Consider the following 25,117-nt stretch of genomic DNA (forward strand, 5'->3'; position numbering starts at 1 on the left):
GACAACATGGCTGTAGCAACTACCTTATGTTGTCAAGTTTCAGTACAGCAGTGAGATATGACTTATAGTCATGGTGTGGAAAAAAAAGAAGAAACCTGCAATGACATGAGCATCTCTGTCTCAAAAATTGTGTGCTATAGTGTAATCTTTGAGTATGGTAGGGTTAAAGGGTCAATTTCATAGCTTCATTCACACCCCCGCCATTGACATTAAACCATTGATTTTAAGGTGATGACTTCATTTCCATCTCAAATCATAATGAATGAAATAATTTCGTTTGTATGTGATATTTCAGTGTGATGCTCATCAAAGAAATGATTGAGAAGAAAATGCATTTTCTTTCATGTCATAAGCCAAATGCCCAAATGCCCCAAAAGGTTCGTTTAGAATTTGAATGTTGGAAATGAAGCTGTACATTTGTACGCAAAGTATACAGTAGATAAGAAGATTGTTTGCACCAGACCAAATTCTCATGGCTGTGCATCATTCTATTCCAGGATAAACATCCAGAAGCACCAGCTGGTGGATGGCTACGACGATGACCAGCTGACGCCGACCAAAGATCGCGGCATCGACAGCGATCCCCAGTCGCCAGGCGTCACGCCCACCAACAACTACAACAAGTTCAGCGAGAAGACGAATGACAAGGATCTGGAGAAGGAGATGACGGAGACGATGACCTCGCCCATCGCCATGGGAACAGAGAAGACCACAATTGAGACGCAGGCTACCGTGGCAACCAGCAATGCAGAGACAGGTCTGGTCTTCACATTGTAGGACGGAGATCTTTCATAAAAATAGGAGAGCTCACGCAGTCAAAAGGCAGTATGAAAGCCCCATAAAACATTGTGTTTCGTAGACATGAGTTGCAGGATGATGACATAAAATGTCCACCTGAAGGGATCTGAAATGTTACCAAAGGCTGTAGGGGATTCTGTCATGATTCTAAGAAAGAAGGCAGGATATCACATAAGCTAGTAGCAGTCTCTAAAAATGTGCGGACATTATTATTCAAGGACAAGGAAGTATCGCATACTAGTTCACTGTTTACATGAAGTAATCATACTCCAGTTTCTGGCCCTTTTAAAAAAAAAAAGTCTTGTGTTGGTATTCTAACAGGTATTTGTACATCCAAATGTTCCATTTTCTTTGTGTCTTAATGATTAACTTCAGACATTTGTAATGATATTGCATGAAAGCTGGAATAATATACCTAATATAGTTCATCTCCAAAACTATTTGCCTCAAGTTTAGCACAAAAAGCAACCACTCAACTATGAACATTCCCCGCATGTTTTGAGAGCCCTGCATTTACAATTCCAATATCAAAGTCTTTAAAGAGGAAAATATACTATCACTGAGGTAATGATAATCTGCCTGAATATTGTGTATTGATATCCAGTCAAGTAAGCCCTAAGGACATTGCTTTCCATTGAAGAAGCCCATATATCATCATCAAAAACCTTTTATCGATACATTTCTCTGTAGTCCTGAATGTAGGGGCCAGCCCTGTGAAGCGGGGAAAGGTTCTCAGGCCCTCTTAGTGGTTTTGGTAGTATCTCTGGGCGGCTCAGTCAGTAGCCATCTGCCACGCGATCAACTGACGTTCATTCCCACTTAATATAGCTGAGCACTGTTATATGCAGTCATGCCATCCCTTCTGGTAAGAGGCGAAATACTCCGTTCCTCAGAAAGAACGTATAATGGTGGTCTTGTGTGTGAGGGACTCACGACTCATCATGCACGTAAAAGATCCCACTTCATTCATTCATGGCAAAGAGCTGGGTGCAAACCTGATGAAGTGGTTTTTCCACGTGCCTACACCATAAAATGGGCGAATGGTGCAAACCCCTCAATGTGCCCCCCACGTGACTAGCAATAGTCGGCAAACAGTATCATCCAGGCACATTGAACCATACAAAGAAGAAGATGGTGTCTCAGTCCCACTCACTGTTACAGGTGTTTTTCTTGGTGTTAGTAATAATGGCCATAAATGCAACCAAGCAGTGCTCAGAAGCTAGACAGGAACTGAAACACGTTAGCTGTGCCTTCTAAGTCTCTGTAATTGAGAAATATCATATGGAACGCCTTCCAACATGCTACATAATACTATCTATTGTACATATTATGCAACCAGAACTTATTATTAGAATGATCTCATTTAGACATGGAATGTCTTTCAGTGCACAGATTTTGGTATTAAGATGAACTACCCTCTCCACCCGCCACTATGCAATTTTTAGGATTTTCCTGCCTGTATAAATATGCAGTTAGCATGCCGGCAAATAAAAGTGATTACAGATTGTGAGGTCAACCTTAGCTTCTGCCTACTGAAGTGTGAAGAAGGGATGCATATGTGTGAGAAGACTCCTTTCACTGCATCCGACCTCTTTATAAACAACATGGTTGAAGCATCGGATTCACCCAACTGAGAGTGTGATGTTGAATTACACCAGCTATGTGGGCAGTTTTCTGTCAAATAGATGCACTCCAAATGGATGGATATGTTTCAGGGCGGTACAAACGATATTTTTCTACTTGCCCAAGCAAACATTAAAACAGTTAAGGGCAACCATACTTTTTGACTGGCAAGCATCAATTCAAATTACTCTCCTAACAGTGTGTTCTAGTTGCCCTTGCCCTTGGCAAGCGGGCAGGTGGGTTTTTAGTGCCTTGCTCTTTTTTTCCCCCCAATTCAATTCTATTTTATTTCCATCCATCCAGCAAGACACTCACCCTATTATCATTATGATTTTGACCAATGCAAACTCTTGATTTGTCATATTCAATAGCAAGTACAAATAACAGCTGTGTTCCCTTTTCTCTCAATCAAAACAGTGATGACACCACAGACAGATGCCAAGCACATGAACCCCGCCCTGAGGGACATCATCGCCAGCACACCAGAACTTGAGGGCGGTATATCGAGACCAGCCAACCTGCCGGTCAAAGGGTGGGGCATTCACTCCCAGACATTGTCTTAAGATGTGACGTTCATATTAGATAATATGTAGCAATGTGAATGAAAGTGGTGTTTCACTGGTGCACTTTGTGCATGTACATTGTAGATTTACAACAGTGCCTTTCACCTGTTGCAGGAAATCCTATGGATTATCCAGGTCAAAATTGTAGCATTTTTGTTGCAGTGATGATCTCCAGGGGATTTTAGTGCTTTGATAGCTACCACATTTATACAAAGGGGCATATACAACTTATATCTCAAAACTGTCATGCATATTTCCATGCTAGGATATTTCATTTCAAGAACATTAGGTATTTGGCATAACACTGCAACATAGAATGCAGGATATTGCATATGTAATTAATTTGATTTTACTATAATATTTGCTGCAATTGTGAGTAGCACTGTGACTCTTGTTGCAGTAGATCATAACAGACTACTTACGTATTTCTTTTCTAAAGTGTGTACTGCAGGGTTGTAATTTACAATTCCAAAGATATACTGTTCCATACACACACATGCAGCAAGGTTTTGAAGACAGAGTTTGACAGAGTTTGTGCAAAGAGCCAAAGGCTGAGAGTATTGAAGAGTTAAAGTTTCTACCTGTCTAGTTCTTTTTTTACATTTTCTAATGCTGTCATTCTTTTGTTGAAGATGATGTCAGGATTATAATTATTATTTTGAATTAATATGACATTACTTATCTAGAAAGATTCCATGTATGAAAGAAGTTACTGTTTGTCAAAGAACTGTTGCTGTGTGAAATGTTTTTTTTTTTTTTTTTTTTTTTTTTTTTTTTTTTTTTAGGAACAAAACTCTAATCTCAAGAGTTTTCCCGACTGACATCTTCCCTTACTTGATAATTTTCTAAATGTTTTATTTTCAATTGAATGTTTTGATTTCGATAGCCGTGATCCCAGAACAGCTACCATCTTTGACGAGCTGGATCCGTCCGTCATCAGTGAAATGGATGAAGGTGCAAACATCGTAGGTATGTATGATGGTAGGATCATTGGTGCCGGAATGCGCGGAGCATGGCGGTTTTCTTGCATGTCATAGCGGACAAACCGACATTGAATGAAATCCAAAAGCATGTGTGTGGTGAGTGTAGAGTGTAAATCATAACTAGACTACCCCAATAACATTAAGGCAAAAAAAAAAGATGCCCTCAATCTCCTTTTTTTTCCAAAAAGTTAGGACAAAAAACTAATATTTTTTTTCTTTTTTTTTTTTTAAACATGGCCTTAGCTATGGAGCTGGATTTTAGTGCTCATGTTTGCAGAACATTTGAAGAGACCCAAAATGAAATACTGAGTGTCTGTTGCTATGTGAGATGACACACGAGCACACACACATATACACTCATACACACAAAAAGATGAAAAACTGAAATGAGGAGGAACTAGTGTGTTTGAGAAAAAAAAAATCTAAAGATTTAGTAAATGGAACACCATGTTCCCATATTGCAGCAAATACTAGTGTTATGCCAGTAATGATACTAATTGTTCAAAATAAAAATGAAAATGGGGGGGGGGGGAGGGAGAAAACAGTGGTGTGTACACTATTAACCCTACCATAGCCCAAGCTATTTTGAAATTGCATAGCTCCAGGCTTTATGTTTTTGCTTCCCAAATCTTAGTTTCTTTCTCTTGTGGGAACTAGTACTGGTATGTCGTCTTATGTGTAGAAGTTGGCAGCCTTTTCGTTTACATCCTGAATGTGAATGAAAGCAGTAATCAGTTTTGCCTCCTGTTATAGCTGAAATATAGTTCTCAAAAGGGCTCGGAATTAATCTCCCACCATTTGAAATTTGCTTGCAATACATCAAAAAGTTCTATCAAGAAACTTGTCTGACTGATGCAACTTGCCAGGATAATGAGAGTTTTGGGTTCTTTTTTTTTTTTTTTTCAAAGTATTTTGAGATCAAAAGTTCTGAGTGATAAAAGTTAGTATACACAACTTACATTCCCAAAGCGTCCTCTCTGTTCATTTGTGGGTAGGGTGAACATTACTAGTATGTGATGATCAAAACACCCCTACCAATATCATGGAATTGCATGCGGCTAACAAGCTGTGCTTGCGATTCACTCTTGTGCAATGGATACTGCTATGGCCCAATATACTGTAGACCTGTAATGGATTCAAAAACATCATGTAGCAACCACGGTCAGGAATGCTCCAAGATTGCAATTACTTCTTGTGTAGCTTTTGGGGTAATATTTCACATTTTCATCATGCCCATCTGAGATTGTGTTATCACAGCATATGCATATTATGTGTCCATTTTAGTGCAAAATAGACAGTTTCCGCAGTCATATGGAAACTATGTTTTACCTTTGAAGACACAGTATAGTTTTAGTTGAGATGGGGCTTCAGGTTTCCAGCTTTTTTGTGAGATGATGAGAAACTTCTTAGAAAATGTGAAAGAGCATGTAGGTACTGTATATGCCGTTATTCTCGCGTACAGATATTTTCGCGAATGACGAGGTCATAGACCTTTTTGCGAGATGTTGTTTTCGCGAATCGACGCCGACGCTTACGTTAATGCTCTATTAACAAAGCGCATGGAGACAATTTCGCATGTTGTTAAATTCGCGATCCAACTGCAATTCCGAAATTCGCGAAAATTAAACCCTCGCGAAAATAACAGCGTATACAGTATAAGAGGCATTCAAAGTTTGAAGAAAATTTTAAAGTTTGATGGAAAAAAATTATGTTCATCGAATAAACTTTGAATTCCTCTTAGAATTGCATGCTCTTTATTATTTTTTATAAGTGGTTTCTAATTATTTCACAAAAGTTAAAATCTGACTTACCCATCTAAACTAAAAATATGCCATACCTGCAACCTGTAATCTTGGGTGGTCAGACTAGACCTGGATGAGTAGCAAGGAAAGTGAAACTTTGGGTTTGGGGCTATCAGGGATCAAGAAGGAAATGTATGAACTCCATGTCTGCTTCTCTCATCTGCACTTCTTTCCTATCAAAAAAAAAAAAAAAAAAAATCTACGATAGGATATCTGATATGTCTGGTTTTGTGCACTGCAGAATACAATATTTGTTCATGCCTCTTTTTTTTTTCTACTTCTTCTCAATAGAATTCTTTGGGGCGATTCTCATGTGCTGAAATGAAAAATATATATACATAATTAAATCTGCTTGGATTGCATGCATCAATGTAAAATCAGGGGTACTGGTACTTTGCATACATCCCTTGTGTCATGAATTGGGTGAAAACTGCAAGCAAATCTTTCACAAATCTTTTATGAGCAATGTTGGTTGTTAACTGCTTTTGAGGAGATGAGAATGGTATTTTAGATATGGGTAAACTTGAATGTTAATAATGAAGAGGAAATTTCACTTTTATACAGGACATATTATCCGTCTTCGAGTGCTGTATATCAAGTTTCAGGGTAAACAGGACTGTGGGCATGTGAAAGTGAAAAGGCCAGACAGTCTAAACAAAATGTGAGAAGGAAACAACAATTCTTGCCAACTTTCTGCTTTGATGCTCCGAAAATAATTAAAGCAGTTGGTCAGTTTTGCGCGAAAGTCTAAAAAGGTGGTGGAGTAAAACCTGTCATTATCACTTGACGAGCTGTCCTCCTGCTTTACAAACTCCCTCAGACAAAAATTATGTGTTAAAGATCTTACATATTGGGGCCATCTGTCTAAGATGTCAAACAGGAACCAGATTCATCTCCCATGTGTGATATTTGACTGTGTATCTCAGTCTCAGTCTGTATACTAATTCTCCTAGTGTTTCTGTGTCCCACAAAACAGCCTCTTTTTTTCTTTTTTTTTTTCTTTTTTTTTTTTTGGGGGGGGTCAAATTGTTCACAGAAAGCGAAAGAAGCTAAAAGCACACCACTGCTCTTTTGCACTTATCTATGTCTGAGATGCCAAAGCTACATTGTAGTAACTTCTTATGACCTTTTGCATTCATGACCAGACATCTATGGGGGGCATGTTTGATGCATATTACAGATATTATGTAACAAAATGAGATTTGCTACCAACCTGTCCATAAAGGCCACCTGACAAGTTTTCTCTTGACTGGTTGCTGTATACAGGTTTGACTGTATATGAATGGGAGAAAAACATAGCATTGTCCAGCCTGCAGCTTCATATGGATGTTCAGAGATGTGTGATTGCAATGCTTCAGTATTCAGCCGTAGCATTCACAATAGAGTACCCTAGTAAGGTTATGTTGAGTGCATGGCTTGATAATAATAATAAAACAAGAATGCAAACACACAAAATATATGCACTCTCTGCTGCCTATCATCTGAGAAGACTTGAATACGTGTGTCTTACGGTCATCAACTCTAGCATTTGGATGGAGTGATGCGCTCTGTGTTCATCAACGCATGCCTGTCTTTCTGGATATTGCATTGAAATTCCTGGGTCATTAGGTCATCTGTCCCTATTCTTTGTCGTAAAATCTGTCACAGTGTATTATGTGAACTTTACCACAGTCCTTCATTTAAACTAGTACCTTAGAGTGCATTGACTTTTTCTTTGTTAGTCTCCACCCAAGAAGGGTGCCAGGGGCAAGGTATTTTGGGTGCTGTCTGTCCATCTGTCTGTCTCTGTACACCATAGATCGTGATAACAAGCTTTTTAATAGTAACATACTTACCTGGATCTTGTTGATGCCTACCCCATGTATGCTACATGAGTGTATATTCGGGTCATGACCCCTTATGTCAAAGGTCACTCAACATTATGCCAAAATTGTCATGCTCTGTTTATAACCTCTGACTGTCTTTGTATCTCACCTTTTCTATCCATTCCAATTAGTGGATCCTGGGGAATTTTCCGGTGTGTATTTGCACATGTGCTCAGTGGTGACTATATTCCTGTAGCTGTAGTTCCAGTAGTATTGTGCATTTTGTGGCTGTAGATGCAACTAGGTGTAGTTGCCCTGTGCAGAGCTGCCAACTATTGTGTTCCTATCATATTTAGTATGTTTTACGTCATCATCATAAAAAAAAAAAAAAAGAATATATGGTTTGGAAATGACATTGTGTGTTGCTGGATTTTTTTTTCCTTGAAATTCTTTAATTTAATTTCTTTATTCTTTTCTTTTGCTTTTATTTGATTTACCATGCATAATAATTGTGCAATTCCCAAATTTTACATGGATTTCAATGCATTGAGAGTATGTTTTTGTTTGTTTGTTTGTTTTTTAGCTTGTATCATTATAGTTATTAATCTGCAGTGGTTGGCAGCCCTGTCATCATATATAATTGTAGAGTATGGTCCCCACCCTTTGTTTTTTCTGTTATGTGATTATGTAAGCATGAGCTTTGTAGTCACATTGTATTAAAGTCTGGCATGTATGGCAGAATACAGCACTTGATCATATCAACCACATGCCTGGCAATATATAGTTTATAGAAGGAAGTAGGTCTCTTGTCAGAATGGCAAGAAGTAATATATAACACTGCACTTAGAATGTTACAGTGCCCTTTTCATCCCATTTGCTCAGCCCCCATTCAAACGCTCGGACATCAGCCATATCATTTTCCAGTCATAACCTTTCAGTCGTGGATGTTGCTGGGGGGGGGGGGGGGAGTTTTGCATAAATCATACACAAAATCAAAATCTTTGTACCTATGTCCAACACAAATCCTTGTCTAGATATTGTGTCTCTTTAGTGATTGTATCCAAATCTTTTTTTTTTAAATCTTATTATTTCTTTTATGAAAACTTGAGGTGTATTGTATCTTTTGGGAATCATTTAAATGAGGCCATACAATCAGAGGAAATGAGAGGAATGCAGAGTAGTCTACCCTCAACTACAGTTTAGCCAATGGTAATCTTATTTTAGTCCTGTCTTTGATGAACTTTGGAAAACATCAGGAGTAACTGCAAAAGAGAGATATTATCCTCTAAATGGACAAGGAGTAGCCCGCACTTTGACCTTTCACAACTCATGTAATTGTTGATATCTTTTCACTGCTTACTTCTGCAAAAGGAAAGTTTCCATTTGCCAGAGGGAAAAAAAGTATCAGGGCCTATATCAAGTGAAATAAGCAATGTAGACTAAATAAAGTCAGAATCTTTCTATGAAGTGAGGCTTTTCTGGTAACTTTCCTCTAGTTATTTTTTTTAATTTATCCATCTTTTCCTTCTTCTTCTTTTTTTTTTTTTTTTTTTTTTTGGGGGGGGGGGGACCTAATTCATCATGCCTATTATAGTAATTGTGTATTGTTGATTAATGCTTGATGGTGCACTAGCAAAAGACTCCTACATGCACTGAAATATGTACCCCTGGCTTGATATTCATTAAAGGCTTCAAATCAAGCATGCTTCTTATCGCCAAGAGTCTCAGACTTTTTGCTGCATTGCCCTCTAAACTCCCATCTAAGATCATTATTGTTACAAGATTGGCTGTGCATTTACAGTCACCTGCACAGACAATAATCCCTATGATATCTCACTAGGAATTACAGTCAAACCTGGCGTATCAGCCCCCTTTCTATAGTGGCCACCTGCCCTATACAGCCACTGAAAACAAATCTTCCCAGAGTAAAGCAGTGTTAACGACCCTGTGTATAGCAGCCACCTGTTAATGGTCAGTTTTTCTGTCTCCCTTTGGTGGCTGTTATAGACAGGCTTGACTGTATATGGATGTTAACTCTGACTAAAGGCAACTGAGTTAGCAATTTTCTGGTTTTCCCTTCAAAGCTGTTTGCTTCTGTTTTGTTATGCTTGTGTGTAATTATGTTTAATGAGCCCATTATGTATTCCATTCTCAAGTCACACATCATTGTTTATGCCATTCTTAAGTTGCATGTCATTGTATATACCCTGGTATACATATATTTTACAAACCAGCTTCATCATCAATAATGTGTATCTTGTTCCAGTCTCTTTACACATGTGTTTATCCCTCATTTAACCACTAACATGTGTATTACGTTGTTATATTTTGTTTTACGCCTCCACGTCATGTGTCTTTTCACCCCTTCGCTTCCCCTGTTTCCTCCCCTCTGTCTCCATTCTCCCTCCTAAGAGGAGCAATCTAGTGATGAAGAAAGCGAGTCTGACAATGCGTTGATGTCAGGTTTGTTGCCCAAGTACTTCATGCTTTTTGTGACTCTTACGTGCAATCCAGAGATATAGGCACTCTTGGTGCAATGGTTACGCTCACTGCTTGCACAATTAACAAAACTTTTTTACATGTATACCAGGACAAGACATTAGTGTTGTCCTGGTGGCATGGTTGCCCAAGGCCACCAGAAATATATGCTGGGCCGCCACTTTTTGAGGAAAGATATGTGTTTGCAGCCCAATCAGGCCACCAAATTTCATTGTCGGGCCACCAAAAGAAAAAGTTGGTGTCAAGCCGTACATATGCCAGGGCTCAACATCAAAATTGATTCTGGCCACCAAATTTCTGAAAAGGCTATCTTTTGGTGGCCCGATCAGGCAGTTAAAATTCAGAATGAATTGTTACCTTTCCTTTTATTTGGGGCCACCAAAATGTCAAATTCAAAGATTTAATGCCCCAATGGGCCAACAGAGAAAAAAGTTTATTTTGAGCCCTGCATATACAAAGCTGATGCATTCAAGATTATGGCCGAATGAAACAGAGAACACAGGTTGATTTTAAGCTCCATGAAATCCAATCAAACTTTCGTAATAGGAACCTCGTTTACTTCCCTACCATGTGAAGAGCTGCATTATTTGCTTGCGGTACACATAACATTCAACCCAGTTATGCCACACTGATTAAAGGTGCATGGTCCCGGTGTTTTAGTCAAATGCGTATGCGGGCGCACAGCGCAAGTTTCCTATAGAGACCTACGCTATCGACTTCTCTTTGGAGCTTACGCTTTGGCCCACTTTCCCGAGTCCGAAGAAGTCCGATTCAGTGTAGTCAGTGGTCCGATCACAGTTCGGCTCATGAATTGGCTGAGGGGGATGACAGCTTTAGCAAACTTCTTTTGTGATGTCACAATAACAAGCACATATGCACGCACCCTGGCATTACTACAGACTGCGCGATGCGCAAAGAAGACAACAAAGGCAACGTTACTTAGCAACACCTACGCACTTTACTCTTGATGACAGCTCAACTTCGGTAATCTTCGTATCAATGCTAACGATGATCGGCATCATCAACAGCGCCATCTACACTACCGGGACTATGCCCCTTTAACAGTCACTTTATGATTGCCTATCACTTTGTGTTAGTGTTTATGTTCTTCTAACCATAGTGCCACACAGCAGCAAATAACCAAAACTCTGCAGAAGAGACATAAAAAATTTGTGAGGCCGTGCATCACCCTCCCGCTCCCCAAAATGAATTTTTTCTTTTCCTCTTGTGGGAAGCTGTACCTGCGCGCTATGCTGAAACTTCCTTTATGTTACTCAAGAAACTACTTTGGATAAATCTAAGAACAAGTCATGCCCTTCTCAGTGTCATATCCCTATTTACTGCATACCTGTAATAATTGTTACAGCATTTTTTTTGCAAGTATATATATTATCTATACATGTATTACATTCAGCTTGTGTAAAGCTTGCTTTAGACATTTCCATGTGACTCACTTGGTTTATTGTGTGCATATATCAGTCACGATAATATTCAAATGCATACCATTTTTCAGTGTTTATAGTGTATTACCTCAATATTTCATAAATTATTGTCTTTGGTAGTTTTTGATCTTTTTTTTTTTTTTTTTTTTTTTTTGGGGGGGGGGTGCCCATTTTTCTGTACAAAGTTATTACCCATGCAGTCAATAACTATATAAGCAAAGAGATGGATACCATGGTCAGAATCAGAAGTTCCAGTGACAACTTTGAAGTCAAGCACAACATTGTATCAACATTGTCTTGTAAACAAAAAAGAAATGTCTGTATTTCATTTGTAATATATATTCGATGCAGAAAATTCCTAATGAATTCATTTGAATATGAATTTGAACATGGTAAATAAAAACATTGCACTTAGCTCATCATAGACTGGTGTGAGATGAAAGTCTAGTACAGCTCAAGAGTTTGAGGCAAAATTATGGAATCTTGCTATTTATTTATTAAAGGCACAAGAAATGGGGGACATTTCATCAAAGTTTGTATATCATTGTACTACCCTTTTTTTTTTCTTTTTTCTTTTTTTTTTTTTTTTGGGGGGGGGGGGGTCAAATAATGTAGGGGTCTGCAGCCACCTGTCCTCCTGGTCCCTTGGCCCCTTAGACATAATGAAAAAAGCCATAGTGTCCAAGTTTGTATTTAATGCAGTGAACGAAGCTATTTTAGGTATAGTAAACTTGATCATGTAGTAAAGAGAAAGGGGTCATCATGGTTGTGAAATTTTATGCAAAAACTGGATGTTTTTATGACTTGAACTACCCAGAAAGAGCACTTTATAACATATACGCATGGTTAAAATCTGTGTATTGTGTCTGTGTGAGTGAAATATTAGATTAAGAAGAGAAGTGAAAACATTGCTCTTCAACTCAAAGTCTGTAGGAGTAAAAAGTAGGGGAGAGACCATGTCTAATTTTTTACTGTTAATCAACTAGATATGAATGTATATACGGCAGAACAAATTAACAAAGATTAGTTGCCAGTTATTCTTTTGTGTTATAATAACTCCAAAAAGATAGAAATAGTGATAAAGTATGGTACCAAGCACTGTACACTTTAGACTGAAATCTATAGACTTGCTGGAGGCATATACGTACGTATTGTCATATACCTTTTGTAATAACTCTCAGTTTAAAACAAGTATCAAAATTGGTCTCTGTCCGTTGGAACAGATACTTTTTTCCAAATTACTGAAAGGAATGATTTTGGCTTCTGCCATTTGCTTGTGACATTTTAATTCTTGTTTATGGTTGTTTTTGGAGGTAAAGTCTGATATTTTTTAACCAGTTTTGCATCATTTCTATTAACTCCACACCGTGCGCACCCATTCTCACCTCATTCCTTACCACACGTTAACCATGCAGTGATGAGCCCTGATAACTTCTATGGTAAGATGCCAGCAGGCATTGTATGTTTGTTTATATATCTGTCTGTCTCTCTTGTGAGTGGTTTGTCTGGTCCATCTGTAGTAGGTCGTTGGTAGTCGAGTCTTTTTCTTCGCCGCTTCTTCAGTAGACAGACCAAAAGTCGCAAATTGGTGCAGAATCCTGTCAAAATGTAGGAGTGGTCAATGTTAGACTTTCCAATCATTGTCCATCGTTCTTTTCAAAGAATTATTATATTGCAATTATTTAGGCTGAAAATATAGAGAGGAAGAAGATTTCACTGCCTTTTAGTGTATAAGAGGGGCAGTAAATTTAGTAAAAATGGTATTTACCATAGAAGGATTGTGTCATCAGGTTTTCTTTGCAAGTTTGTCTGAAATTCTTAGTCTCTTCATGTCATTTCTGTTTAATGGAAATCTCTGCTCACCTACCAAAATTGTGAAAATCAATTTGTGGGCAACTCCCAGCTCCAGAGGATTCAGTTTATTATCCAGTCATTTTTTTCTTCTTCAAATCAAGAGCACAGAAGACAAAACAAAATGTAAAGTATTTATGGAATCTAACTGGTATTATGTGGTATTAAACATGGTCATATTGTTCTTTGAGGTACGATTTCAGTTCAAAGTTAAATGCATGTCAAATGTCACATGAACAAAAGGGAGGTATGTGCAGAAAGTGAGACAAAAAATGTAAAGAGGCTAACTGGGTGGAATTTAATTTTCCCTGGCAACATGTTCTTTTGCAGTAGTCTTTGCCATGTTTGGGAGTGAGGACAGATTTTGTCAGTTGTGCTGGTTTATGGGCTAAAACTCTTCAATTTGTTCGGTGGATCTCTATCCTAGATCAGTGTTTGTGCAGCTTAATTTAGCCTAGCACACTTCAGTATGTTGTGGTTGCAAGTATTGATGGATGAAGTATTTACTCAGCTGATGTTTGAACAACTTCTTTGCTGTCCTATGTATAGCATTTACTCATGTCATTGTCTCCATGTCAGTTCTTTTCACATAGTACATGTCAAAATTTTGGTCTTTTTTTTTAATCTATTCAAGCTGAATTTTGCAGACTACAGCTGTATGCTTTTGAGCATAAACAGTAATTAGATTTCAGGGCAGAAATCATACACTATTAAGTGTCAACCCATTTGTTCCTTTTTGAATTTTTTCTCTCAGTAAATGCTGTAAAAACTGATTTTTTTTTTGTCTTTCTTATGATTACATAACCACATCATTAGCATTTTAGTCTTGTTTGATTTCAAAGAAAGAAAAAGAACTGATAATGTTAATCGCAATCACAGACATTCCACCCTAATCCGGCCAAATCTTCCACAAACCATAACTTGTATGCTGGCTGCTCCTTTGCTCTAAATGTATGTATTCTAAACATCTCCCTACTGGCAGCATTTATCAACTGCGTTGTTGCTTCCATTAGGAATGATTGAATGATTTTCTTTTACAAAGAAAAATACATCATTAGTGTATTTTGCATAGAAAATCAGTGGACTTGTGCCTTGTGCTTGTAGCGATGTAGAAATGTGAATAAATGGCTTTGTGTTTATTTGTTGCATGCTTAGATTAGCATTACCGTCAATATGAAATGTTTTGTGATGGGGAGATTTTTGTGAATTTTCACACCCCACTGTCCTTTTGTGCAGTATGCATTGCTTCCACACTGTAGACGCAAAATAACATCTTTACACACAGTTTTCAGAACTTAGAATAAATTTCTGGTATTAATGGACGAGTTCTAAACTGACCTGTTACCATCAATGTGGTCCTGTGAATTAAGCAGTGGCTGCATAATCATTGGGTCTGTATTAAAGGTAGGAAATCCCATTTGCATGCCTTAAATGAAGAGTTGTGTAAATACAGTGGTATGTTGAAGAGAGTATCATTTTAGAAACTCCCATGAAGTATTGAAAGTGGAAGGTAACATTTAGTACATTTTTATTGACCGTTAGATTTTGAATTGAATTTTTTTCGGGGCTCACCGTAAATTCCAGTACATTACTAGGCTACCTTTGCAGACCCATGCACTGCATGTGTGTCCATCATGTATATTTTGTGAAGAAAGTTCATCAAAACTTACTAACATTTCTATATACATTCTTGCCACACACTCTATATGTTATTACATCAGCTCTTATACTTTTAGATTTGTGTTTATAGATAAAAAAAAAAAAACACACAGAAGACTGCAACAAAAAGGCTTAAATGTGGCTGACACACAGAACTACTGAGTAGTTCAGTTTTGTGCATTATTCAAATTGTAGATAACTGTTGACTTCCAAATTTCTCAGCAGTGGCCTAAACAAGTCCCCTGAGGTTCATATTTAATGTTTTGCTGCATTTTGGGAGGTCTGTAAAAGGTATCCCCTACCTTTAAGAGGTTTGCACTTTACTATGAGCAGCAATAATTGCAATGACATTGGTAGCAGTAGTAAGGAAATAGCCAATCATATGTGAGTATTCAAGCTGTTGCCATTATAACTGTAGCCACGGGATCTTACAATACAATTGCACAATTCTCTGTAATGAAACAGGGCCCAAGACTTTCATACCAACACTTTACCCTGATAAACACAGATGTGCACACGTATGCACACACCCACATACACATACACACAGGCAAAGGACTTTTCAGCTGCTTAGGCGTTGTCTGTTTTACGCAAAGTTTCTGAAGGCGCCAGTGTATAATGGGAATTGTTTGGTTTAGTGTCTAAGCCTACAGCTGTATCATTGTGAACAGCTTTCCCAATGGCTTAACATGTTTAACAAAATGATGAAGCAGATCCCAATCAAATAATTGGTTTAGCAGGTACACCTAACCAGGCACTTATTTTTCCTAACATGTAATTTTGCTTATGACCAGTCAAAATCCTAAAGTATAATGACTGGTCAGTAGCACGTCACATCGCAGTGGTGACCAGGCGAAACTTCATTATTTAATTCAGCTTAACTTCAGTTTAATTTAGCATGTTCATCATGTTTGGAATTCTTTTGACTTCAAGGATCTCTTGCATTATTTTATGAAATACATAATACATATTTGTTTGTTTGGGCATTAGTATAATTACCCACACTCGGTACTTTTGAAACAGTCCAAACACCCTCAGCTATCACTTCGGGCATGTTAAACTGTTCTGTAGGTACCTTGTGTGGGTACGTAATTCTTACTGATGCTCTCACTGACGTGTTATTTGTATGATATGACTTTACATCTCAGGGTGCTGTAAACCCACAGGCCTGTTTGCCCAGGCAACTTAAACTCAGCAGAGGGCAAGTAAAACAAATGGGTTCTTGCTTTCAAAATGTCTAGGAAGCTTGCCCAAATACTCATGTGGGAAAGTGGGGGAAAATTGTTATGCCCTGTGTCAAAGTGTATACTGATGTGCGTAGATGTCTTTTTGCATGCATGGTACAAAGTTAGTTAGTTCTGTATGTATGTGCACTCTTTTTAAGGACCTGTATTTGTCAAACATGGATATCTTTCGCCTGTTTGGTTTTAATGTAGTCACTCAGATATATTAAGCTGTCTATCTTGTATATTGTTTATCTATATTCTATGTTTTTCTGACATGATAGTATCTTGACTTGAGTGTATGGCATTCTCTGACAAAATGTGTATTCTGCATATGTTCATATGCTGTCCTCAATGTACCTCACAGTGAAGACATGCTAGATTCCAATGGAGTTAATGTGGTCAGGCCAAAATTTCATACTACTTTGATTGAGATCAAAGAGATCAAGCAACTGCACCTCCACGCATAAGATGTAAAGTACACTTTTTTATTATTCAATCAGTGGAATTATTGTACAATTTTATAATCTCTGTCTTCTTGGATCGTTTGTTCCATTTTCTTTGTATTTTTTTAGGAATGGGCAAGGAAGTGGAGAATATACTGATGGAGAATGCAGAACTCAGACAGACAAAGTAAGTCAATCTACAAACTTCGATTGAAGGATAGGTTATCATCAAGACATGCTCCCTGATATAGTGGTGTAATCTTGAGAGACATGCACAGTGTTAAATTTTTGGAATACATGGAATGCCATAGTATGATGTCACTTTCTTCACCACTATGATACTGAGACATGCCAAGATTTCTTCAGGTGTGTTTGGTCTGGATGATTAGTTTGCAAGCTACGCGATAAAGTTTGAAAGATACGCTTAAGATGACATTTTCTCACTTGTTTCAGTTAAGTCTTTGAAAAGAAAAATACATCTCAAAGTACATCTTGCGCATGTCGAAAAATATTGATTTCTTGTATATTTCAATGCTTTCTTCTATTGCATTAGAATACTGATTAATTGATATTTATGATATTCAGGACCACTATTCCTCTTTTTACTTGCAGAGACTACCTATTTCCAGAACACACTGGACTAAAACAGTTCAGAAATTAGAAGACCTGAAGCAAACCGTAGTGATAGAAATAATCAAATTTATCTGAACTTGCCATGACACTCAAATTTGGAAAAGAACAACAACAACAACAAAGCAGCTCAGCATCTGTTGGTGTGATATATACCAGGGCCCCATTTCATTAAAAAGTTGATATGATAGCAACTCTTGCTGGAATGGCAATTGTCATGGTAACGACAAGAATCCAGCTTCCTGATTGGTTGTTGCTACGGGAAGTTGCCATTCCAGCAAGAGTTGCTCTCCTAACATCTTTTATGAAATGGGCCCGGGACTTTCAGCACTGTCGTGCATTTTCATTTTGTTTTGTGCTCTGTCCGTCCGCCAGGAATGCGCTGAACGTGGTGAAGGATGACCTGATCGCCCAGGTGGACGAGCTGACGTCAGAGACGGAGATGTTGAAGCAGGAGATCGTCACCATCAACAACGGCAAGAGCCGCCTCAACACCCGCATCGCCGACCTGGAGGAGGAGCTGAAGAAGTAGGCCTCCATAGGACCATTTTCATTGGGCTTGAAAACTTGCCAAGTGAATTTGGAAGTTGCGTAGCAACTGTACCAAATTTTACTAGAAACTAGCCCATTCTCATTGGGCTTGAAAGCTCACCAAGTTAGGATGAAAGTTACCAAGCAACTGTACCAAATTTTACTAGAAACTAGCCCATTCTCATTTGGCTCGAAAACTCACCAAGTTTATAGGATGGAAGTTGCCAAGCAACTGTACCAAATTTTACTAGAAACTAGTCCATTCTCATTGGGCTTGAAAACTTACCGAGTTAGAAAGCTTTGCCAAGTTAGGATGAAAGTTGCTAAGCAACTGTACCAAATTTTACTAGAAAATGGGCCCGTTCTCATTGGGCTTGAAAACTTGCAAATTAGGAAACTTTGCCAAGTTTGGATGAAAGTTGCCTAGCAACTGTACCAAATCTTACTGGAAACTTTGATTAAAAACTCCCAAGTCAGAGTGTGAAGTCTTTAACTTTGTGCAGTGTTTTGTATATTGAGAATGCATACAGCAAAAAAGTCGCAAATTTGTTCATGTGACCTTTGCATCAGCTCCATCTTTAGCACGCGTTGGATAAACTGGGCATGCGCAGTTCTCCAAAAATTTCACAATTTTTTTTTTAGTTGAAGCTAACATTGCGAGTTTTCAGAGTAATGAGGGCAAATAGTGTAAAACATTGCAAGTTTTCCCATTGCTATTTACTGTAATTAGAAAGGCCATTTTGTTTAATGCTTGTGTCCGACCTCACTGTGGATGTACATTATTTTGTTTTCAATTGATATTTAGCTTCAGAACAGTGATGGATTCTCAGTATCTAGATTTGCATCATCACTCATGAAATTGTCTCTTTTTCGGTTTGCAAGTAATATTTATTTATATCAAAATTTTTTGAAGGATTGCAGCAGCACAAAAATTGTCTTTATCACTTCTTCCTTTTTACCTGTGGTTTTCTAATCAGATAGATAGATATATTATGGTGGAAATATTGTGGAAAGTTTCATCCATGAGGAGAAACAAGAAGAGGAATTGATGAGCTTCATATGACCTTTGACATTCAGAGGATCTGATGCACAGATGCCAAAAAGGAGATATTGTAAAGTAAAGAATTTTATTCTCACCTTGTTATACACAACATTGATAATGGATTTTGGAGGCAAGTTGAATATGAAGATTTTCCACCATAAATGCCTTTCTGGATTGTCTTTAAAACTGACAGTACTACAGGACACTGCAATTGTTGAATTTGTTGAATTCAGTAACCAGCATGCAAAGATTAATGGAGACTCACTCTGCCTCCTCATCTTCACTTTGCTCAAGGGCGAGGGAGGAGAACGAGAAGATGCGGGAAATCGACGACGAGGAGGGCGTCCCCATGGCGCAGCGGAAGAGGTTCACCCGGGTGGAGATGGCCCGGGTCCTAATGGAGAGGAACCAGTACAAGGAAAGGCTGATGGAGCTCCAGGAGGCGGTCAGGTGGACCGAGATGATCAGGTCAGGGAGGCACAAAGAAGATAATGATGGTGATGATGGTGATGATGATGATGGTGATGATGGTAATGATGATGATGATGATGGTGATGATGGTGATGATGATGATGATGATGATGGTGATGATGATGATGATGATGATGGTAATGATGATGATGGTGATGATGATGATGATTATGGTGATGACAATGATAAAATTGTAATGATGATGCTGGTAATATCAGTAACAAAAGATGGTGATGATGATGATGATAATAATGATGATGATGATGATGGTGATGGTGATGATGGTGATGATGATGATTATGGTGATGACAATGATGAAGTTGTAATGATGATGCTGGTAATATCAATAACAAAAGATAGTTGATGGTGACGATAGCGATGATGGCGATGATGATGACATTATAATGGTGATGATGATGATGATGATGATGACTGAAATAGTAAAGATCACGTCATAATGATGATGATTGTAACAACAAGGAGGTATGAACATATGAGGACTGTTGCCATGGTAGTTTGTGATACAAAAAGTTGTATCATAGCAAGTCCTAGAAGCAGGAGGCCAGGTTACGAGCTGCAATTTCAGAAGGGATTGTTTTGTTTTTCCCTCTCTAAAAAGCTGTACACCAATTAGAAATTTGTAAATGAAAGTTAGAAAAATCAGTTTGTAATTTGTTCATGCATTTGGAATTTAACTGTTACAAAATGTACTCCACTAAAAATCAGAGGAGGTAGAATTAGCAGAATGCAGATATTATCTTTTCCGTCTCTCTAACCATTGATTCTCTTCCTCTCTTCTGTGTCTACAGGGCATCAAGGGAGCATCCGTCATTTGAGGGGAAGAAGAACAAGTCATCGATATGGAAGTTGTACGTAATGATTCAAAGATCTTTCTTTTTCATCTTATGACAGAACAGTGACCGTTAGTTACATTGGTGCCGGCATTATAGAACTGGCTTTGATTTGGGCACACATTTGAGAGGGGTTGGTGAGATTTCAGTTCTTGAGATCAAGCTTTGGTATTGATAGTTGCGGCATGCAGAACATTTCTTTCGTCATTTGTCTGTCAGTTTCCCCAAGTTGCTGGTGGGATCCTCTAGTTTGGTTTACTGTCTGCATTTGATAGAGATGTACTCAACAGCTTTAAAGGGAATGCAAACCCAAAGAGCAATGTGGATTCAGTGAAAGCAGCAACATTAGCAGAACATATCAGTGAAAGTTTGAGGAAAATCGGACAATCAGTGCAAAAGTTATGAATTTTTAAAGTTTTGGTGTTGGAACCGCTGGAGGAGGAGACTACTAGAGGTTATAACGTATTAGTATACAAATGATGCACAGGATAGAGTGTGTTAGTGAAGGTGCGGCGCGCTCGAGAGTATTGACAATGGTGCGACATGCACGAGGCGCAGCCGAGTGCATGTTTGCAACCGTTGTCAATACTCTCGAGCGTGCCGCACCTTCACTAACGCCACGAAATAATCCTGTGCATCATTTGTTTTATAAAATGGGTCGAAAACTAACAGCATTATTCACGTACCTTTGTGGGTCAATACCAGTCAGCTACATGTAGCACTCGCTCAAAAGTCAAGATGTCCGAAGATGTTCGTCCCAAACATTTACGCACGTCGCACTCGGAAATCCCGCACATAAGTACTGTACGTACGTATAAGAGTATACGTACGCCACGTGTTATGCACAAGAAAGGCCGCCGGCTGTTGTGGCAGCCCGCGGCCCGAACTAGAAGTTGTTTACAGGATTGACAGCGCGTATAGTAGCGCGTGACACACTTGTAACAACTGATTGAGTGCGCACTGCTAGTGTAAACATTGTGACGTACGTCAGGCCAGGGAGGTGGAAGAGAGACTCTTCTTAGTGCATTTACTAAGAAATTAATGCACGCACACGTGACTCATTTCAGCGCTTCCAATTGGCTACATTCTTGAACCTATTTTATAATGGACAACAATACAAAGAAATATAAGGAAAATTCAACCAAAATTCACTTTTCTAGCATTATGAAAGAACACTTGACAAACCACTTTCAGAAAGCAGGGGGAGTAATTGCTACCCTTAACATATGTCAGTATCAAGTTGATGGAATTTGTAATTTTCATGACAAATTAATTTTTGTGGAATTTTCTTTATATTTTCTTTATATTGTTGTCCACTCATACGTCATAACCTCTAGTAGTCTCCTCATTCAGCGGTTCCAACACCAAAACTTTAAAAATTCATAATTTTTGCATCGATTGTCCGATTTTTCTCAAACTTTCACTGATGTGTTCTACTAATGTTGCTGCTTTCACTCAATCCACATTGCTCTTTGGGTTTGTGTTCCCTTTAATATAACCCACACCAGCATACTAGTTTGTCTCTTGAAGATGTCACAGGTATTTGATGGACAAACCTGATTTCTCATGGTTAGAAACAGGGAATGTGAAAATCATAAATCTAGATGTGTAAGAGAACAATATGCCGATAAAATTTTGTGTGAAAAGGAAAAATATCATCGCAGTCCGGATGCTTCACCACCATAATTGAAAAAAAAAATCGGGCGTACAACTGTGCTTAGTATGCTTCAAGAGCTTTGTGCAACTTGCCCAGTCAACGCCACATAAGTAAGCAGATCAGAGCAGTCTGGTATCCTAGCTCAATGTTGCGAGAAAAAAAAAAAGGAAGAAGAAAATGATTAACAAATGCCTACAGGTGGCACTATTGCAGAATGTTATTGCTCTTTTCACAGTACATTTCAGCATGCGATCACTAATCATGTTCTATCGCGTGCGCGATCTGGAGGGAAGAGGATCACTGGCTTAAATGTAATTTGCACCTTATTTCCTATTTTCTGGCACAGCTTCAGCAACCTCTTCACCAGTTCGTCCACGTCGTCTTCAGCAGTGGCCACACCTCCCCGGAGGAACTACCCCACTGCCAACGTGAGGTACAATGCCCCTACCGGTAATGTGGCGCCGAACAACAAGCAGCGCACCCAGACGATTGCCTCGCTAGACAACAAGACCAAAGCATTTGACTTCCTTGAAGATGGGTATGTGGATTTGTCTCCAGTGAGCATTGAATGCTTTGATCCAGAATGAAAAGATAGATGTTCTACTTTAAAAGGAGTGATTATAGCATGCAGATATTTTTGCGAATGAGGAGGTCACAGACATTTTTGCGAGATGTTGTTTTTGGGCTTTGTCACCAAGGCTATCATGTTCATGATATTTTTTGCATCTTGTTAAATTTGCAGCCCAACAGTGTTTCACAAAATTTGCAAAAATTAAACCCTTGTGAAAATAAAAAGCTTTTACAGTACTTACGCAAGTATTAAAGTATTCTCAACAACAGTGTTATTTCTGAAAGAATTCTCTCTAACTGTCTTGACAGCGAAGGGAGTCAGCGAATGAAGGACAAGCGGGAACAGTACAAGAAGGTGAAGGCCCATGTCCGAAAGGATGATGGGCGTGTCCAGGCCTATGGGTGGAGCCTACCGGCCAAGCACCCCTCCCCTTCCAGAAGCCCCGCCTCCAACCAAGGCCAGGCTGAGGGCAGCGGTGGCACCGGGGCCAGCACGAGTGGAACCGGGCGTGGCCTGGTGGGAGTGCCCGTACCAGTCTTCTGCAGACCTCTTCTGGAGAAAGAACCGGGCACAAAGGTATGTCATGTTTGCTTTGTCTTTTGGGAGGGGGGGGGGAGGGGCAGTATTTCAACAATTAAAAGAAAGAAATGTCTTCATTTTGTCAGTGGAGAACCATTTCACCTTCTTTAAAGTCTACTGAGTTTACAAGGCCTTTCTGTAGCTTGCTTCTCAACTGATGATGTTCCAGTAAGTCTGTATGATATTGTCATATTCTGTTTAATATGATATTGTCATATTCTGTTTAATATACATGAAATCATACACCTTTTTCTTGATATCTTTTTTCTGTAAGTCTTTGGTAACGATATAGCCACGGTGAAATAAAAAAAAAAAAAAAAATCCAGTAATGCTACTTTGAAAGCCGTCTGCCATGATTAAGGTAGATTGAGGGAGATTTCATTTATCGAAATGTAAGTTTCGCAGCCCATCCAAATATTTGATAGAGTTTGCTAAATGAGCTCAGATAGGAGAAATTATTGTGGTAGGAACGGTGCCATACCAGTGTACATATATTCAATACTAATGATGCAGCAAGTTTCCAGTTGAGCTAGCATTTTATCACATTTGGGTTAAAAAAAAAGCGCCAGTGGGTATCGGTGTGGGCAGTTTCCACTTGAGGATGTCAGGTGGGAGCATGAAAACTATGGCGCTAACGGAATGGGGAAAATTTCTGATGCCTTGGTGCCCTAGTTTCAGTGGTGTAAATGTAGTAAGTGCTGCTGTGATTTGGTTTGGTGCTCCATTTTTCCTCGCCTTTTCCAGCCTTTTAAAGTGTTGTAATTTGTGCGAGACCATCGTACCTCTCTCATTCTATGATAAAGTCACATCATGTATGTCTTATATTTACATTTTCTTCATTTTAACATAAGAAGTTACATTGGGGTTTGCATAAGGCATTGTTATTTGACTATTCATGCTTATGATTTATGTGATATTTGCATGTTTGATAGTCCAAATAACCTGGAAGTTAAATGGAATGTGAGTGGAAATACACCTTCCTCTTGGTCTTTGTTCCTTTTGGCAACAGTATTTTGATTGATATAAATACACATCATATCAGTAGTGATCGACATATATTTCCCAAATTTCTCATTTCTTTGTATTCATAAGCACATCTTTGTGGTGTACTTATAGATAGTAGGGCAAAGACAACCGTGACCATTTGCTAGTCAATGTCCAGATAATAGATCTGAAAAGTGATGGCCAGTAATCGGGGTCAAACTGTCAGGGTCGGAGATGATCTTGTCAGGAATTCACTTTCATGTATCACAAACCAACAACACCAGCAATCACTGAAAATCAAGTAATTTAGTGCTATATTGATTTTTTTTTTTTTTTTTTAATAGAGAGATGGGGTTATACATCTAGGTTTAATTCATGACATCTTCATAAAATTGGGAAAATCCAGTTATTTACAAAACAAAACTGATGGTTTCGCATTGACTAATGCTCAATGCTTGAAATGTAACAAAACACTCCCTCTTTCCACTTCACAAATATCAAGAAGCAGTATGAAAACACCATGAAAAGTGTGAGTATGAACTGAAGACGGATGATTTCTCTTCCCATTACTTGCCTTAGAAGCGATGCTCACCACTCTCCAACGCTCTCCCACACACTTTCTCCCACCCTCTCGGCTGTGGTGTGTTGCTCTGTGTGCCCTCATAATCACTACATGCTTCCACACATTGCAGATGTTGTAATAATTGTCTTTAGAAAGTTTTTTCTTGGGTCTATCACGCTACATGTGTATGTGCAAGTAGTGAGGGAACTTGTGTAAACACTGTGGAAACAACGACAATGTATTACGATGATCTTGATGAGAAACAACCTGCATAATACAATCACCCATCATCCATAAAATGTTGTATGCAAGGCGCACCCCTAACTTGATCTTTAAAAAGGGGAAAACAAGCACTGTTTCTTGGCCAAAAAACAAACAAGAATAACAGTAAACATCAGCTTTCACACTGCTCTCATTCAATAGCTTCCTCATTTCTTTACTCGACATGTTAACATACACATTTTATCCATTCAAATGAAAAATGCGTTGTCATATGTATCGAGGTGATCTATTACAAAACATGTTTGATGTGGATGAACACGTTA

At 38.6% G+C, this 25,117-nt stretch overlaps 1 protein-coding gene across 1 annotated transcript in view; it reads left to right on the forward strand.

Moving 5' to 3' along the window:
* The window catches only part of LOC140235151 (C-Jun-amino-terminal kinase-interacting protein 4-like), a 104,955-nt gene that overhangs the window by 56,335 nt on the left and 23,503 nt on the right, over positions 1-25,117 (forward strand). Inside the window, exons 5-14 of the mRNA XM_072315187.1 lie at positions 462-757; positions 2,839-2,953; positions 3,871-3,953; positions 9,987-10,037; positions 16,824-16,881; positions 17,700-17,852; positions 19,192-19,365; positions 20,178-20,237; positions 22,223-22,414; positions 22,756-23,023. Coding sequence (XP_072171288.1) covers positions 462-757; positions 2,839-2,953; positions 3,871-3,953; positions 9,987-10,037; positions 16,824-16,881; positions 17,700-17,852; positions 19,192-19,365; positions 20,178-20,237; positions 22,223-22,414; positions 22,756-23,023 — 1,450 coding nt within the window. The remainder of the gene's footprint in view (positions 1-461; positions 758-2,838; positions 2,954-3,870; positions 3,954-9,986; positions 10,038-16,823; positions 16,882-17,699; positions 17,853-19,191; positions 19,366-20,177; positions 20,238-22,222; positions 22,415-22,755; positions 23,024-25,117) is intronic.

The sequence above is a fragment of the Diadema setosum genome, chromosome 11, assembly GCF_964275005.1.
Source record: "Diadema setosum chromosome 11, eeDiaSeto1, whole genome shotgun sequence".
Lineage (NCBI taxonomy): Eukaryota > Metazoa > Echinodermata > Echinoidea > Diadematoida > Diadematidae > Diadema > Diadema setosum.